Source organism: Callorhinchus milii, unplaced genomic scaffold (genome assembly GCF_018977255.1).
Source record: "Callorhinchus milii isolate IMCB2004 unplaced genomic scaffold, IMCB_Cmil_1.0 Scaffold2, whole genome shotgun sequence".
NCBI lineage: Eukaryota > Metazoa > Chordata > Chondrichthyes > Chimaeriformes > Callorhinchidae > Callorhinchus > Callorhinchus milii.
In genome coordinates this window covers 118,155,931-118,174,674 of record NW_024704743.1, presented here as the reverse complement: position 1 = coordinate 118,174,674, position 18,744 = coordinate 118,155,931, and the positions used below count along the sequence as shown (strand labels likewise).

The window sequence follows — 18,744 nt, the reverse complement described above, 5'->3', positions numbered from 1 at the left end:
GTGGAACTCTCAGTCTGTTTTGGACTGTTATTCGTGGTGATGGGTTTCTGCATAACCCCAACCTATATCCTAACTCTGTTGAAATCAAATTCAGCACGTTTTCTGTGATTATTTTCTAGAAATCCTTACATCTTGCAGTCTTCTTTTCCTACCATCTGCAGGCTTTTAACAACCAACCTTGCCATCAAGTAACTTCTTTTGATTTACGTGACATGTCTCCGCCTCTTTTTTTGGGTGGGGCGTGTGGCTGGAGATTCTGACACAGACGGAAACACATCACCATGCTTAATAGAGGGTATTCAAACCAAACTGAGCATGCCACCTACACGTGGAAATTCCCGTGATTGGAATGGAATTCGCACTCTCTCCTCTGAGGGATGTACCACGATCAGCTGCGTAATAAAATGGATTCTCTTCCAACTTGGAGGTGAACTGCATTGTAGGACTCAGCACTTCACCTTTTGAAAGTTAACCTGAATATTTTAATGTTTGCTTCGAAGTGATCAGGTCACTTACAGATAGATTTCCTCCAGGCTGTTGGAAAGCTCTGTGCGTTCCTGTCCTCGAAGCCAAGCAGCACTGAAAACAAATCCAAAAACACTTGGTTTAGGATAAAATGGAATTTACAATTTACAATGATTAGCTTGTGAATAACCAATCACCACCATCCTCCACTGGCTCAGTTCCACTGGTTCGCCATTCCCCCCAGTGTATCGAGTTCCTCGTTCTCAAGTTCAAATCCCTCTGCAGTCTCGCATCCACCCTACCTCTGTGCCCTTCTTCAACCATGTCAACCATGTGGGCTCTCCCTTTGTTCAGCCTTGCTGCATGATTCTCCCCCCCATCCCCACTGCTGCCGTTTCTGCCCCACCATCAGCAGACAGGCTATCAGCCTTTGTGTCCTGCATTCTGATTAATAATGCTAAAGAATAATACTTATATTTGATAAAAGTCCCTTTCATATCGGGAGGGTGCCTCAAAGCGCTTCACAGCATCCACTGTAAAGTGGTATGACTGTGTATTTTGTGGGCGAACGTTAAATCATTTAATACCCAAAGGGCAAGTATTGTGCTTACTTTAACTGATAAACAGGTGGAGCTGCAGTGGGATATTCCGGAGGAAGCATCACCTATTCGGCAAAAAATTCAAATATGGGTTATACGGTTCAGAGCATACAAGCATTAAACGTACATTTGTCTGTCGGATTGTCGGATATCGCATTCCAGATCCTTGTCCTCTCACTCAAGTGCCTCTTCAGCCTTCCTCCACCTAGAATCAAGCCAGCCTCTGTGACGGTTTTGGTAGTCCGGTTCCTGAGCCAGGCAGGTCCGCAGTACTCCAGTGTACTGCTGATGACAGCCTAGCCAGCTTGGCTCATCGTCAGGACTTGGAGCGCGACTGGAGACTGGAATTTTGACTCAGCTCCTGTTATTCCTGCAATCCAAAGCCCTAGCAGATAGGGTAGTCCTAGCTGGATAAGCAGCCAGAAGTTAATGGCAATTTTTGGCAATATTAGACAAGTTTCCTTAGTCCACCCGCCTCTGTTTACCTAGCATTAAGTAGAAACCCGGTTGGTAGTCAATTAGCGGATCGCTTTTCCAGTGGTGATAATCCCTTCAAAAAAATAAATAATAAATAAAATAATTTGGTCACTCAATCCACAACTGTTTGTGGGACACTGCTGTGCGCAATTGGCTGCCATGTTTCGCCCACAAAATATACAGTCAATTCACTTTACAGTATATTCTGTAAAGCTCTTTGAGATATCTCGAAGACATGATAAGGCACTATATCAAATGCAAGGATTACTATTATATAGACACTTTCTTATGAAAGTATGGGTAATAAGGATATGGAGAAAATGTGAAAAATTGGGTTAAGTAGATAAAGAAATACAGGGAACTAATAACAAAAACAACAACTTGCATTTATGCAGTGAACTAATAAAGTGGCAAAGCGGACTGGACGGACTCTTGCCATGTTCCTCTCTCAAGCAAATATTTTCTTTGTTTCTACCAGTACTTTGAAAAGAAAAATCATTCACCAATCAATCTGTGTACCTGTAAGCAAAGAGTCCATTTCGGGTTTTCAGTTTTATCCGCAATCCTAATACAAAATATTCTCGAGGCTTCGTCAATAACACACCATTCATCCTCAAAGATAGACGACAGCGCTTCGATCTCATCAATCTAAGGGGGAGGAGGGGGGGGAGGAGGGGGGCAAAGAAATCAGCATTACAGCCACGTAAAATGCAACTAGTTAACACAATATCACTGTTCAGCTTGCTTCGTGCCCCCTTCTCTATCCATCCCACCATCAGCAGGCAGCCATTCTGCCCCTACCCTTTGGAACTTCATCTCGGAATCCATCCAACTCCCTTCCTCCCATAATTCAAGGCACGTCTCAAAACATAACTCTTTGACCGCTACTTCAGTTATCGTTCCCCTCCCCATCCCTCAACCCCCACCCCGGGTCGAGTGCTCATCCGGCACTGTTAAGCACTTTGACATGTTCCCGATATGAAAGATGCTGTATAAATATAACTTTTACCGTAAATATATTGTATTAACTCATTCTTTCCTGGGACCTGAAAACACTTCATTTATCCTGATTTCTCTCCTAGCCTCTTCAACCCTGATGGTGTCCTTCACCTATGGGCCAAATGGCCTTTCACCTTGGTTTGTCAATTTGCAATAAACACAAAGTGAGTGACCAATTTTATTTGGAAGGACGGTTAGCCAGGACCCCGGGAGAAACTCCATTCTCTTTTTGAATTGTGTCCACTTGAACAGGTAGATGGGACATCATTTTAACATCCCATCCAAAGTACGTACGGCACCTCGAACAATGGTGTGGATGGTACAACGAGAGGGAGCAAACATAACAGGAACGAGCGGATAGCCACATGATTAATTTGACCATATATGGACTGAAAGCCGTGTTGATGAGTGGTGAGTGTCCAAAGGGTACACAAGGTAAGGGATGAGGGGCATAGCAATACCTTATAAGGCAGTGTTAACTTACATCATAATCAATACCAATACGCTAGGTCATTCAACAATCACGGCCCCACTCAATAAAAAGGTACCTGACCGGGGCAAATGTTCATTAACAAATCTCGAATTGGTGTGATTGGACTCATCCGGTTGTCAAAGTCAAAACAACCATGGCCAAATTAAGATATCGTTCCAGGCGCAGTCGCCCCCGCAGACGACGTGGAAGAAAGATGAGGAAAACCAGATATCGGGGAAGGCGAAGAAGGAGGATTACTCGAAGAACCCACCCTTCAACCTACAGAAGGAGGGTACAGGAGACTGTGCTCCCTAAACGCTACTCTAGGTCTCGGGTAGACATGGATACCAATTTGAAAGCAAAGAACACAGACATCTTAATGAATCATTGAAGAAGCATCGAATGTCCCTGTCTGAATGCCACGTTGCTACGTAAGAAAAGTGTATCAGTTGATAATGAATAAAAACAAGTTCTTCAGACTTGGGGCAAAAAAACATATTGTGCTTTGCTTCCTTTTTTAAATAAAAAAGGTCCAAAAATCCGCAATTAGTACAATATAGCAAACCGAGTTAGATGCTTAGTTAACTCTCATAACATAATAATAATCCTTGCATTTGATATAGCGCCTTAGCACGTCTTCGAGGCGTCTCAAAGAGCTTCACAGAATGTATTGTAAAGTGAATTGACTATATTTTGTGGGTGAAACCCGGCAGCCAAATGTGCACAGCAGTGTCTCACAAACGATTGAGTGTTGTATTTTACATTGTAAATACATTAAAAGAATTTCTACAATGCAATGAGTTACGCATTAAATGGAATGACAAGTAAAGCAAAGTTCCTTATTAATATTTTGCATCAGAAGCGGCTGGGATATTGACTGCACGAAGACTTAAGTGATACTGATGAGTTAACTCCAGAGTTGTGTATTTTTTTAATTGATCCCAATATTGTCAATATTTTGACCGAATATAAATTGTTGTTGCAGCAAATGAGAACAGATGAGAATTGGATGGCTGCTGAGACAGCAAATGACAATAATGATGTGGAGTCCTGTAGCTTAGTGGTTAGAGCACTCGTCTCACAAGCGAGAGGACCAGGGTTTGATTCCCAGTCAGGGCGAAACATTGGGTAAGTTTCCTTACACTGCTGTGCTCAATTGGCTGCCGCATTTCGCCTACAAAACAGTCAATTCACTTACAGTATATTCCGGGAAGCGCTTTGGAGACGTCTAGAAGACGTGATAAGGCGCTATATCAAAATGCAAGGATTATTATTATGAGGGTACTTTCTGTTTTTTTAAAATCAGAATAAGTGAGTGCGAACCCTCATGATTGCCTGACCTGAGATCAGACCTCTCCCCTTTCTCTCTCTGTCTCTCTGAATCTCAGTGTGTAACTTACTCACTTGTTTCTGAAGGTTTTCTTCTTCCTCTGTCTCAGCAGCCATCCAACCAACTCTCTCTCAATCAAACTGCACAAGAATTTGCAAGGATAGCAGCAGATTCAGTGAGTGTAGCCCATACATGGGGGTTGTTGGTTGTCAGCAAAGGCTGGAAGCCAACCCTCAGCCCCTCCAAGCCCTCAAACCCTCACTCACTCTCTCAGCCCCTCACTCACTCTCTCAGCCCCTCACTCACTCTCTCAGCCCCTCACTCACTCTCTCAGCCCCTCACTCACTCTCTCAGCCCCTCACTCACTCTCTCAGCCCCTCACTCACTCTCTCAGCCCCTCACTCACTCTCTCAGCCCCTCACTCACTCTCTCAGCCCCTCACTCACTCTCTCAGCCCCTCGCTCACTCCCTCAGCCCCTCACTCACTCTCTCTCACTCTCTCAGCCCCTCACTCACTCTCTCAGCCTCTCACTCTCCCAGCCCCTCGCTCACTCTCTCAGCCCCTCTCTCACTCTCTCAGCCCCTCACTCACTCTCAGTCCCTCACTCACTCTCTCAGCCCCTCACTCACTCTCTCAGTCCCTCACTCACTCTCTCAGTCCCTCACTCACTCAGTCCCTCACTCTCTCAGCCCTCACTCTCTCTCACCCCCTCTCACTCTTAGCCCCTCACTCACTTTCACAGCCTCTCACCCACTCTCTCAGTCCCTCACTCTCTCAGTCCCTCACTCTCTCAGTCCCTCACTCTCTCTCACTCTCTCAGTCCCTCACTCACTCACTATCTCAGCCCCTGACTCACTCACTCTCTCAGCCCCTGACTCACTCACTTTCTCAGCCCCTGACTCACTCACTCTCTCAGCTCCTGACTCACTCACTCCCTCAGCCCTTGACTCACTCACTCCCTCAGCCCCTCACTCACTCACTCCCTCAGCCCCTCATTCACTTTCACTTTCTTAGCCTCTCACTCACTCTCTCAGTCCCTCACTCTATCTCACTCTCTCAGCCACGCTCTCACTCTCCCAGCCCCTCACTCTCTCTCTCTCTCAGCCCCCCTCTCTCTCTCTCTCAGCCCCCCTCACTCACTCTCTCAGCCCCTCACTCCCTCAGCCCCTCACTCACTCACTCAGCCCCTCACTCACTCACTCAGCCCCTCACTCACTCACTCCCTCAGCCCCTCACTCACTCACTCCCTCAGCCCCTCACTCACTCACTCCCTCAGCCCCTCACTCTCTCGCTCAGCCCCTCTCTCTCTCTCTCTCAGCCCCCCTCTCTCTCTCTCTCAGCCCCTCACTCACTCTCTCAGCCCCTCACTCACTCACTCCCTCAGCCCCTCACTCACTCACTCAGCCCCTCACTCACTCACTCACTCACTCCCTCAGCCCCTCACTCACTCCCTCAGCCCCTCACTCACTCACTCCCTCAGCCCTCACTCACTCACTCCCTCAGCCCCTCACTCACTCACTCCCTCAGCCCCTCACTCACTCACTCCCTCAGCCCCTCACTCACTCACTCCCTCAGCCCCTCACTCACTCCCTCAGCCCCTCACTCACTCCCTCAGCCCCTCACTCTCTCAGCCCCTCACTCACTCAGTCCCTCAGCCCCTCACTCCCTCAGCCCCTCAGCCCCTCACTCACTCACTCCCTCAGCCCCTCACTCACTCACTCCCTCAGCCCCTCACTCCCTCAGCCCCACTCACTCCCTCAGCCCCTCACTCACTCCCTCAGCCCCTCACTCTCTCAGCCCTCACTCACTCACTCTCTCAGCCCCTCACTCACTCACTCTCTCAGCCCCTCACTCACTCACTCTCTCAGCCCCTCACTCACTCACTCTCTCAGCCCCTCACTCACTCCCTCAGCCCCTCACTCACTCTCAGCCCCTCACTCACTCACTCTCTCAGCCCCTCACTCACTCCCTCAGCCCCTCACTCACTCTCAGCCCCTCACTCACTCTCTCAGCCCCTCCCTCACTCCCTCAGCCCCTCACTCACTCTCTCAGCCCCTCACTCACTCCCTCAGCCCCTCACTCACTCTCTCAGCCCCTCACTCACTCTCAGCCCCTCATTCACTCCCTCAGCCCCTCACTCACTCACTCTCTCAGCCCCTCACTCACTCTCTCAGCCCCTCACTCACTCTCTCAGCCTCTCACTCACTCCCTCAGCCCCTCACTCCCTCAGCCCCTCACTCACTCTCAGCCCCTCACTCACTCCCTCAGCCCCTCACTCACTCACTCTGTCACTCACTCTCTCTCTCTCACTCACTCACACTCACTCATTCTCAGCCTCACCGTTGGCCTCAGTGACAGGCAGACACTGCGCAGGCGCGGGGCCGGCGCTCACATGGCAGAGAGCCTCTATCCGTGACGTCAGCGGTCACGACCTCAACTGCTTCAGCACGAGATCCTCCCCCCACAGCCCCTCCCCCAGCCCCTCCCCCCCACAGCCCCTCCCCAGCCCCTCCCCCCACAGCCCCTCCCACACAGCCCTCCCCCCACAGCCCCTCCCCAGCCCTCCCCCCACAGCCCCTCCCCCCACAGCCCCACCCCACAGCCCTCCCCCACAGCCCCACCCCACAGCCCCTCCCCCTACAGCCCTCCCCCCACAGCCCCTCCCCCTACAGCCCCCCCCACAGCCCCACCCCCACAGCCCCTCCCCCTACAGCCCTCCCCACACAGCCCCTCCCCCACAGCCCCCCCACACAGCCCCCCCACACAGCCCTCCCCCACAGCCCCTCCCCCCACAGCCCCACCCCCACAGCCCCTCCCCCTACAGCCCTCCCCCCACAGCCCCTCCCCCTACAGCCCCCCCACACAGCCCCTCCCCACAGCCCCTTCCCCCCACAGCCCCTCCCACAGTCGCTCCCCCCTCACAGCCCCTCCCTCACAGCCCCTCCCCCACAGCCACACCCCCCACACAGCCCCTCCCCCCACAACCCCTCCCCCACAGCCCTTCCCACAGCCTCTCCCCCCCACACAGCCCCTTCCCTCACAGCCACTCCCCCACGGCCCTTCCCCCACGTCCCTCCCCCACAGCCCCTCCCCCCACAGCCCCTCCCACACCCCAACACACACAGCCCGTCCCCCCATAGCCCCTCCCCCATAGCCCCTCCCCACAGCGCCTCCCCCACAGCCCCTCCCCCACAGCCCCCCACACAGCCCCTGCCCCACAGCCCCTCCCACAGCTCCTCCCCCCACAACCCCACCCACAGCCCCTCCCCCACACAGCCCTCCCCCCACAGCCCCTCCACCCACACAGCCCCTCCCACAGTCGCTCCCCCCACAGCCCCTCCCCTCACAGCCCCTCCCACTGCCCCTCCCCTCAAAGCCCCCCACAGCCCCTCCCCTCACAGCCCTCCCACACACAGCCCCTCCCACAGCCTCTCCCCCCACACAGCCCCTCCCACAGCCCCTCCCCTCACAGCCCCTCCCCCCACACACTGACACTCACACAGATACACACACACAGAGAGATACACACACAGAGAGATACACACACAGATACACACAGACACAGATACACACACACACAGACACAGATACACACACTGAGAGATACAAACGCAGACACACACACAGACACAGATACACATAGACACACACACAGGACAAGGTCCCCCTGGAGACAAGACAGTCAGTTAGTCAGCCACTGACACACACACACACACAGAGATACCCACATACACATAGAGATACACACACACATACAGAGGTATACACATTCACAACAAGATTACATTTGTCCCAAGGCACTGGACAGCGTACAACATTTCAGACCCGAGCTGGGGTCAGGGGGGGAGAGGGGAGGGGAGGGAAAGGGAGGTGGCTGATGGCATGGTTGAAGAGGAGGGTCTTGAGGCGAATGAGGAGGAGGCGAAGTGACTGGGGGATGGAATTTCAGTGGTTGGGGACAGATTGGTTGAAGGCTCTCCGGCCAATGGTGGGGTGGGTTGGTCGGGGACATGGAGCGGGGTGGACCCGGCTCAGCAGAGGGAACGGGCGGGTTGGTAGGGGGTTAGGAGGTCACAGAGATAGGGTGGGGAGAGGCCATGGAGGGCTTTGTAGGTGAGGACCAGGATCTTGAAATGGATCCTCTGAAGGACAGGGAGCCAATGGAGTCGGGCGAGAGTGGGGGAGATGGGGTCACGGAGTTTGGTGCGGGAGAGGACACGGGCTGCAGAGTTTGCAACCGGAGTTCAATTCCAGGCAGAGGGCGAAACCGTGGGCAAGTTTCCTTACTCCACACACCTAATAATAATCCCTCCAAAACCAAAAACAATAATAAATTGGTCATTTTCATTCCACGACTGTTTGTGGGACATTGCTGTGCGCAATTGGCTGCCGCGTTCGCCCACAAATATACAGTCAATTCACTTTACAGTGTGTTCTGTGAAGCGCTTTGGGATGTCCTCCCGACGTGAAAAGTGCTATATCAAATGCAAGGATTATTACTGTTATTTATTCTGGATTATCTGCAGCCTGTGGAGGGAGGAGTTGGGAAGGCTGACAAGCAGCGCGTTTGCATAGTCGAGTCTGGAGGTGATGAAGGCACGAACAAGAGTTTTAGGGGCCTGAGGGGTGGGGTAGTGGCGGAGTCGGGTGATGTTCCGGAGGTGAGGGAAGGCAGAGCGGGTCATGGCTTGCATGTGAGGGTCGAACATACATTCTCACTCACACACAGATATATATATATAGATACATTCTCACACACGGAGATACATACTCACTCACACCCAGAGAGAGATACACACACAGGTATACAACATATAAACATATATACATATATATATACACACACATATATACATATCCACACACACACACAGATATACACCCAGATATACATATACACACCCACACAGATATACATATACACACCCACAGATATATATGTATATATATCTACATATACACAGCTCATTTATAATGTTTTCATTGTTAAAGATCCATAAATGCACTTCAATTTAACTATCTATCTAACCTTCAATTTGCCTGCCTACATATTTAAACTTCAATTTAACTGTATCTATGTAACCTTCAATTTAACAATCTATCCGTATGTTTCGCCAACAAAACATACAGGCAATTCACCTTACATTATATTCTGTGAAGTATGTTGAGAAGTCTTAAGGCGCCTCATGCACTATATCAAATGCAAGGATTATTATGATGTATTTAACCTTCAATTTAACAATCTATCCATGTATTTCGCCAAAGATACAGGTAATTCTCCTTACAGTATACTCTGAGAAGTACTTTGAGACATCTTGAAGACGTGGTAAAGAGCTATATCAAATACAATGATTATTATGTATTTAAAGTCCAATTTACAGTCTATCTGTTTATTTAACCTCGATAAAAAGTGCCTCAGTTCTAATGTTTATTTTTTTAAAACCTCATAAATGCTTCTCAAGTTTTATTTGTATCTGTACAGTACTTAAAACTTAATAAAAATGTGCCTTGATTCTTGAACTTGGGGTTTTAAACGTACTTCAATTCTTACATTTATCTATGTCAATGTATCATATATTGACGTCAAGAAGACGTGAAAAGCGCTATATCAAACGCAAGGATTATTATTATATAAACCTGAATTCTCACAAGACATTCTGCACTGTAAAGTGTCAGCCTGGTTCAGTTGGTAGCGCTCTTGCCTCTGAGTCAGAAAGTTGTGGGTTCTTAGCCTCACGCAGGCACTTTCAATATATATAGTGTAGTGCAGGGATGGGGCTGCTGCAAGTCGGAGGTACTGTCATTTGGATGAGACGTTAAATCGAGGTACATCTGCCTGTTCAGACGGTCATGAAAAATCTCTCGGCACTAGTCGAAAAGAGAAGGGAGCTTCTCCTTGTGTTCTGCTCACGTAATAGAGACTGACACACAGCCCTCCAAATAAAATAGGTCATTCCCTTTATGAATGTTTCTGAGATGTTGCTGTGTGCATATCGGTGGCCTTGTTTGCCTACAAAATACAGTCATTCCATTTTACAGGACTGTGTATATCCTGCGAAGTGCTTTGAGGTGACCCCTCAACATGGAAGGTGCTGCTTTAAATGTAAGAATTGACCTATTACCATTACTAATTATGTTGAATAAAACAACGGAATTTCCTTTAATTACAACTGAACCCAACGTAACCCACCAGGGAGGCAGCAATCATCACTTTATCAGTCTGAGTAAACACCACAGACGAAATGCTCTCTTGTTCATTTCAACCAGAAGTTTCCCTGCAAACACCCAAACCCTGACGGGTAGGGTGGTCCCAGCTGGACAAGCCCCAATTCCTGCTTGGAGCGCCCCCGCCCCCCACCCCCAATCCTGGTAGGAATCCCGCAGCTCAGAGGTTGGGGCACTCGCCTCACAAGCGAGAGGACCTGGGTTCGATCCCCGGCGGGACGAGACGAGACGTTGGGCAAGTCTCCTTACTCCACACACGCCTCAGTAAGTTTGTTAATTGTCGGTCGTGAGTCGACTGGCGGATCGCTCTTCCGGGCGTACATGTCCCTTCAGAAAAAATAACAGTCATGACGACGACAATAATAATCGTAATTGGCTCACTCCGTCCACCAGTGTGCGGGGACCCCGCGGCGCGCGATCGGCTGCCGCGTTCCACCCACGAAATACACGGTCGCTACGCTTTACAGTACATACGGTCACTACGCCTTGCGCCGTGGCCAAGATGTGATCAGGTGCCATATTACATACAAGTATTATTATTATTATTATTATTATTATTATTATCCCTCTTGTGTGTGTGTCTCTCTCTCTCTCCCTTTCCCCTCTTCTCCCCATCCCCTCCCCTCCCTCCCTCCCTCCCCACATCCCCCACAACTCTGACGGCGTGAGGCAGTGTTGCTCTGCACCGCTTGACTTGCTGTTGGAGGTGAGTGACTGGGAGACCGGGGCTCCGCGCGCGGCCTGAGCTCAGGAGGGGGGGGGGCACAGCGGCCGGCGCAAGGTTCCATTCGTGGAACGCCGGCGGCCCGGGGAGAGCAGAGCAGAGCAGCGCGAGAGGCGGCGCAGGGTTCCATTCGTGGAACGCCGGCGGCCCGGGGAGAGGGGAGAGCGGAGCAGCGCGAGAGGCGGCGCAGGGTTCCATTCGTGGAACGCCGGCGGCCCTGGGGAGAGCAGAGCGGAGCGGCGCGAGAGGCGGCGCAGGGTTCCATTCGTGGAACGCCGGCGGCCCTGGAGAGGGGAGAGCGGAGCGGCGCGAGAGGCGGCGCAGGGTTCCATTCGTGGAACGCCGGCGGCCCGGGGAGAGGGGAGAGGGCAGAGCAGAGCGGCGCGAGACAGTGCCACAGTCCAGTCCCCCCCTCTCTCTCTGGTGGTACTGTGTGTGGAAAGGACACTCAACCTCTCGCTCTCTCTCTCTCTCTCTCCTCTACTCACTTCACTTCCCTCACTCCGTCCCTTAACGCTCCAGTAAGTGGCGGCGCCTTTGCTGTTTCTGTTTCCATCGCCCTTTTCCTTTTGCTGCAACGGTTTGTTTCGGTTGGCGCTGTTATTGGGGCTGTGAGAGGGGCAATGCGACATCTGTGTGACCCTTTTTTTTATTGCACGAGGTCCCTCCTGTACGCACACAGCAACGCTGGTGAACCCCCACACCGAAGGCTGTCTCTCTCCCTCTCCCTCTCTCTCTCCCTCTCTTTATTTTTCACCCATTTTTTGCATTATTTCTGCCTCTTTGGTGTTTGCTGAGTAAAAAGGCTCATTGAATCGTTTTTGTTCGCCGCGCTGAGACGCAAGCGCTTCGCCCGCAAAATGTACGGTCGATTCACTTCACAGTGTCTCCCGTGAAGTGCTTTGCGGTGTCTGGAAGACGCGATAAGGCGCTGCATCAAATGCGAGGATTATTATTATTATTATTATCATCGTCGTCGTCGGTGTGTACGTGTGTCCCAACATTCACCGACTCCCTTGAGCAACACCCGGTGGCAACCCCAGGCTCCTTTTTTTCCCGGTCTTTTGTGAATTTGGGTTTTTTAAAAAAAAACGGTGAAAGTGTTTTGTTCGCTGTAATATGTGCACGTGCCTGCACTCGATCCCTTTGCAACGCAGGAGCGGTTCGTACCAATCCCCCAGGCTCTTGGTTTTGTCCTTCGTTTATTTGGGTTGTTACATGAAAAAAATGTTAAGTAAAATATATGTGCTGTGCTGAAATTCGACATCAATGGTGGCAAACCCAAGCCTGCACGCACTCACACGCACGGAGATTGAGATATTCTATTTCAACACAGCAAATAATAATCAGAAGAATCCTTGCATTTGATGTAGCGCATCATCACGTTTGTTCTGACGACTCAAAGCGCTTCGCAGAATATACTGTAAAGCGGGAATTACTGCATATTTTTGTGGGAGAAACATGGCAGCCCATTGCGCACAGCAGTGTCCCACAAACCGTTGCTTAAACATTACACACAGCCCTTTTTGTGATTTAAAAAAAAATGTTTTAAAACAAAATTTTATCTGCTGTGTTGAAATAGAATATCAATATGTGTGAGTGCGCACCGTCCTCACTCACTCCCTTTGTAACTCTATTTGGTTTTTTTTTGCATGTTGGTAAATATATAACATTTATTTTGAGATAACATTTTACCTGAGTCTTGAGGTGCTGCTCGTTGCCTCGATAAGTAACCTATTTTATTCTCTTTGTTGTGTTTATCAGGTGCAATGTGACTGAATATTAAAGGACTGCTCCCAATTTCACAACAAACGTTCTTTGTGATTGTGCTTAAAGACCTTTTTTTAAAAAAAAGGTGTTTACTTATACTGGCCTTCAAGTATTTTTTGATATAAATACCCTGGTCTTTAAATGAACCCTAATGGCCCTTTCCCATTAGGTCATTGCTTTCTTCTTTCCCACGTGAGACAAGCTTCAGTCCACATGACTTACCCTATATGCAATCAAGCAGTTAGTCACTGTGTTGTGTAAACTTGTGCTGTTCGGTAATAATATTGTACTGTATTTTTGTGTTAAATCGTCTTTCTAGTTTTACTGCGGAAAGTGTGCATGTTGTCTTGGAGTCAAAGTGCCAGTCCCGTTAAGTTTGTTTGCATTAAGCTCGTGGTTATTTAGAGAGAGAAGGCTTTAAATCGCACCGTGAATCCAGATTAACTTGTGACAGAACCAGACCTACAAGTATCATGAGAGGGATTGCATGGACATGGTATTTCCTGGCACGGCTGATTCAGTCACATGTTAGCTAGACGTTCGAGTCCCTCTGACTCACTCCCTTTCTCCCCTCGTTCAACGTTCGTCTCAAGACCTACTTTTTTGACCGTACTTTGCTCAGTCATTTCCTGCCCCCCCCACCCTCGGCCCCTATTCCCAGCTCGGACACCCAGCCAGTACTTTTAAAGCCTTTGGGGACGTTCTCCTGATGTGAAAGGTGCTGTATGAATGTGAGTTTGTATTGTGTTTTAGACATGACAAGAAAAACTGCATTCTAGAAACCTGAAGTGGCTTAAAATCCCCCAATTTTCCCAAATGGAGGGGTCAGTCTCGCTCAAGCTGCGGTTCAATCAGCACGTCGGGACTTTGAGCTCATGTAGTCTTTTTGGCTGACACTCCAAGGCAGCGTTGGGGAGCGCAGATTGTTGGAAGCTGTTGGAGATTGTTAAAGGTTCGGCCCTTCCGATGAGAAATCATCTGTGGTCAGATGTAAAACTGAGGTCAGGCGGACATTAGAAATATATTCTATGATGCTATCGTCCTCCCGACGTGAACGTCGCTTTACAAATGTAATTTTGTTGTTGTTACTATTCAAACGGAGGAGGGAGTTTCTCCTGGTGTCCTGGCCAACAATCCTTCAAATAAAATTGGTCATTCTTTTGATAGCTTTCACAGCTTTTAAAGCACATAACTGTGCAAATTGGCTTCCATATTCTCCTACAAATAAGCAGCCACTACACCTTACATTATATCCCATGAGACATTTTGACAGAGTGTCAAATGCAAGGATTATTATAAATGTGTTGCAGGGGTGAGTGACTGCAGTAGATTGGTTGGGTAATCTTCATACCTTCAGCAACTACGTCCTGACCCTCCGTCTTGCCCCCTCCCTCCCCACTTTCAAATCCCGCCTTAAAGACGTTCCTTTTTGATCGTGCTTATGGTCGGCTCCCTCTCCCCCCGAGTCGGTGTCAGACTCTGCCACTGTCGAGCGCTCCGGGATGCTACCCCATATGAAGGGCGCTACATAAATGCATGTTGGGTAAGAGTTGCAAAATTATTTTCTATTTTCTCAACACATGGAGTTCCTTTTTTCAATCAACCAACCAACCAACCAATCAATCAATCAATCAATCAATGTGTGACTGGTGCTCTGGATGGAAGTTAACTTAGCCTTTTGTTCCCTGAAGTAACCCTACTTCGGAGAGTGGGAGATCATGCAAGTAAATGGCTCAAAACAGTGTATGCTTTAGCTTTGGTAACCAAACCCTAATATTACAAGAATGCTTCTCTTTGTACCTTCCAGCAGAAGGATCCTGCATTTGAGAATCAAAATGGAAAAATCTGTAAACCGGCAGTTCAATCTGCATGTCCTGTGTGCCTGTTCAGGCGGAGTTTAAAAGATCCCGTGGATTATTCTGAAAAAGACGAGTTTCTTTTGGTGTCCCCCCCACCCCCCAAAAACAATGACTCCATTGGCTGTAGGACATTGCTGTGTTAACTTGGCTGCTGTGTTTGTGGACACAATCACTATGCTTCCAGCTGTGAGGAGTAATAATAATTCATTACTAATACCTGCCTTTGATATATTGCCTTTCATGTCAGGAGAACGTCTCAAAATGCTTCGCAAATTATACTGTAACAATGAGTTTGTGGGACGTTGCCGTGTGCAAATGCTGAGACAATTTGCACACAGCGACGTCCCGCAAATTGCCATGAAGTGAATGGCCAATTTTTTTATCATAATAATCCTTGGATTTTATGTAGCGCCTTACCATTTCTTCGAGAATTTCAGAGCACTTCACAGGGAGAGGACAAAATTGTAAGGGAGAGAATATATTGTAAAGTAAACTAACTGTATATTTTGTGGGGGGAAATGCAACAGCCAATTGCGCACAACAGTGTCTCACAAACAGTTGTGGATTGAGTGATCAAATTATCATTTTTTTGAAGAGATTATTAACCCCCGAATAAGCGATCCGTCAATCGACTAACAACCGGGTTCCTACTTACTGCTAGTAAACAGAGGTGTGTGGAGTAATGAAACTTGGCCAACGTTTCGCCCTGTCCAGGAATCGAACCCAGGTCCTCGCGCTAGCGAGGCGAAACTATACGCTACAGGACTCCACCATTTTTGGTTGATTGTTGGCCAGGACTCCCTTCCCTTGATACCATATATTGGAGGAGTGTATATGGTCTCAAATGCATTATGCACGCTATCCAGTAGTGCAAAGAAGTTCAATTAGTAAAATTGTTTGCAGAAACTGTGAGGTTATCAAGATATTACTATCTTTACGTTTTGTAAAATTGCATTAAGTTCTCTGCTTTATCTTTCTTCTCGTATCGTGTTGCGCCAGTGCGGTCGTTTCTCACACAATTGACACCAATTGTAACAGCTCTCATGACTTAACAAACTGAAAGTCACAAATTCATGTGACTTGTGGAAAAATAAGTCTCTTGCTTTAAAAGTTGGCTGTAAACCAGCAAAACTGGCACAGAATGTAAGGTAATATTATGGCCGAACACTCCCACTGAAGTCATTGCAAAGTACTATTTTTTTTCAGTTTAAGAAAACTCTCACTTGGCACGTCAGGTCTTTTCTTTCCACAAACCACGTAAACCTATCATGTTGTGGATTACCATCTTCTGGGGGAGGATACACTGACGTTCTCCAAAGGCAACCAAGTCTGCCTGTTCAGGTGGATGTTAAAGATCCCGTGGCACGATTCAAAAAGAAACGGGAGTTTCTCCCAGTGTGCAAATCGGCTGCAACTATTTGCCTACAAAATAACAACAACAAGATTACATTTGTGTAGCGCCTTTCACGTCGGGAGGACGTCCCAAGGCGCTGGACAGAGTATAGCATTTCAGACCCGAGCTGGGGTCGGGAGGGGAAGGGAGGGGAGGGGAAGGGGGGTGGCCGATGGCATGGTCGAAGAGGAGGGTCTTGAGGCGGGACGAAGGAAGCTAAGGAGGGGGCGAGGCGGAGTGACTGGGGATGGAATTCCAGAAGTTGGGGGCAGAGTGGCTGATGGTGGGGCGGGTGGGTCGGGGGTCGTGGAGCAGCCAGAGCCGGCTGAGCGGAGGGAACGGGCGGGTTGGTAGGGGGTTAGGAGGTCACAGAGGTAGGGTGGGGAGAGGCCATGGAGGGCTTTGTATGTGAGACCAGGATCTTGAACTGGATCCTCTGAAGAATAGGGAGCCAATGGAGTCGGGCGAGAGTGGGGGAGATGGGGTCACGGAGTTTGGTGCGGGAGAGGACATGGGCTGCAGAGTTCTGGATTATCTGTAGCCTGTGGAGGGAGGAGTTGGGAAGGCCGACAAGCAGCGCGTTTGCATAGTCGAGCCTGGAGGTGATGAAGGTATGAACAAGAGTTTCAGAGGCCTGAGGGGTGAGGTAGTGGCGGAGTCGAGTGATGTTACGGAGGTGAGGGAAGGCAGAGCAGATCATGGCTTGAATGTGGGGGAGAAAAGAAAGTTAAGGGTCGAACAAGACACCTAGTTTCCTGACTGGTGAGTTGTAGTGTGCAACCATGGAGGTTGATGTTGCCAGAGCCTGAGGTGCGCAATAATTGCCATTTATATCAAACTAGCTGTACCCGTTGCAGCTTTGCTTGCAACCAAAAGATCCAATATGGAATGTAGATTGACACACAGACAGACATTTCGTCTTTAGCTCGACTCAGTGGGAGGACGCGGCGTTTTAAAAATGTAATTGTGTTGTTGTTGCCACGGCTTAGCTTCACCTGTGTTCTTTATCTTGTTCCCACCGCTTGGCTAGGTGCGTGCTCTATAACACAGGATGTCACAGCCCACTTTGACTCGGTGGCCACCAGGTGTAACTGCAGCAAGAAACATAAAACTCATGAAAGATAGGGGATACCTGAAAACAAATATGCCCATGTCACTCCCAGATGCGAGACCTGTCTAATGTGGTGTAAACCATGTCTCCATGTCAATCGGTTATTGAGATCCTTCTTGAAGCGCAGACAGACATTGTCGTTTTATTAGTGTGAGTGTGTGTATATAATATATAAGATAGATAGATGAAGTACTTTGAGACGTCCTCCTGACATGAAATGTCAAATGTAAGGTTTGCTATAGTGAATCCTTGTTGTGATCTTTATCTTTTCACGTGTGATTCATTGTTATTGTTGATTTAGGAATGAATAGCGAAATTGAGGACCAGCTGCTTTATGATGCTCGGAACGGAATTTTGGAGGAAGTCAAACAACTGTTGGATCGGAGGAAAGTTGGGGAAATGACTTTCAATATCAACTGCAAAGGTATAGATTCTTCTTCCTTTGGTCAGCAAAGGCTTTATGTCTGAAGCCTTGTAGCTCAGTTATTAGAGCACTTGCCTCGCAAGCGAGAGATCTGGGGCGAAAAATTATAAAATTTGGGCAAGTTTCCTTACCCCACATGCCTCTGCTTACCTAGCAGTATGTGGGAACCTGGTTGTTAGTCGATTGACGGATCCATTTCCAGGGTAATAATTCCTTCAAAAAATAATAATAATAAATTGGTCACTTCAATCCATGACTGCTTGTGGGACACTGCTGTGTGCAATTGGCTGCTGTGTTTCGCCACAAAATATACAGTCAATTCACTTTACAGTATATTCTGTGAAACACTTTGAGACGTCTCAAAGACGTGATAAGGCACCATATCAAATGCAAGGATTATTATTTATTATTAAAGGAAGCAATTGATTTGGCTTGTGCAATTTGTTTCTTGTATTTCCTTCAAAACTTTAGGTTGGGTCAATGGGGAAAGGTAATAACCAATAATACTTGAAGCATTTATTTTCTGCTGAATGGTGGGAGTTTGAGCAGCTAAGTTTTGGAGATTTTCCTTGCAATCCAAAGGCTTTAATTCAAGATACTTGTCCTCACTTTTAAATCCATCCGCAGCATCTACCACACCCTCGGCTCATTGACCACTGACTGGCCTGCTTTATGTCCCTCACCTGTCCTGCTATCAATGCTTTCAGCCATTTGGCTCCCGCTCTCTGGAACTCCATGTTGAAGTCTCTCCAAATTGCCACCTTTAAAGCCCACTTTAAGACCTTGCTATTGATCACCTTTCTCCCCCCCTCATCTTCCTGAATCTCCCCGAGCTCCGTCACCTGCAGCTCAAGCTTCCACTTGACTCTATGAAGAGTTTTGAGGTGTCCTCCTG

General features: G+C 48.6%; 2 protein-coding genes across 6 annotated transcripts in view; one reads left to right on the top strand and one right to left on the bottom strand.

Annotated features, from left to right (window-relative positions):
* impact (impact RWD domain protein) overlaps positions 1–11,954 on the bottom strand; it is a 33,506-nt gene extending 21,552 nt beyond the window's left edge. The window contains exons 1-5 of one of the 5 annotated variants that reach the window (XM_042346754.1): positions 11,781–11,831; positions 4,417–4,482; positions 2,061–2,189; positions 1,077–1,129; positions 517–579 (exon numbers count right to left, since the gene is read on the bottom strand). In XM_042346754.1, the coding sequence (XP_042202688.1) occupies positions 517–579; positions 1,077–1,129; positions 2,061–2,189; positions 4,417–4,458 (287 nt within the window). In that variant the 5' untranslated portion in view covers positions 4,459–4,482; positions 11,781–11,831. Of the gene's footprint in view, positions 1–516; positions 580–1,076; positions 1,130–2,060; positions 2,190–4,416; positions 4,483–6,667; positions 6,815–11,780 lie in introns of those variants that run through there. The other 4 variants (XM_042346750.1, XM_042346746.1, XM_042346743.1 and 1 more) reach the window with 4 other exon arrangements.
* Positions 11,225–18,744, top strand: part of osbpl1a (oxysterol binding protein-like 1A) — a 76,577-nt gene continuing 69,057 nt past the window's right edge. Inside the window, exons 1-2 of the mRNA XM_042331694.1 lie at positions 11,225–11,274; positions 17,727–17,849. Coding sequence (XP_042187628.1) covers positions 17,729–17,849 — 121 coding nt within the window. The 5' untranslated portion in view covers positions 11,225–11,274; positions 17,727–17,728. The remainder of the gene's footprint in view (positions 11,275–17,726; positions 17,850–18,744) is intronic.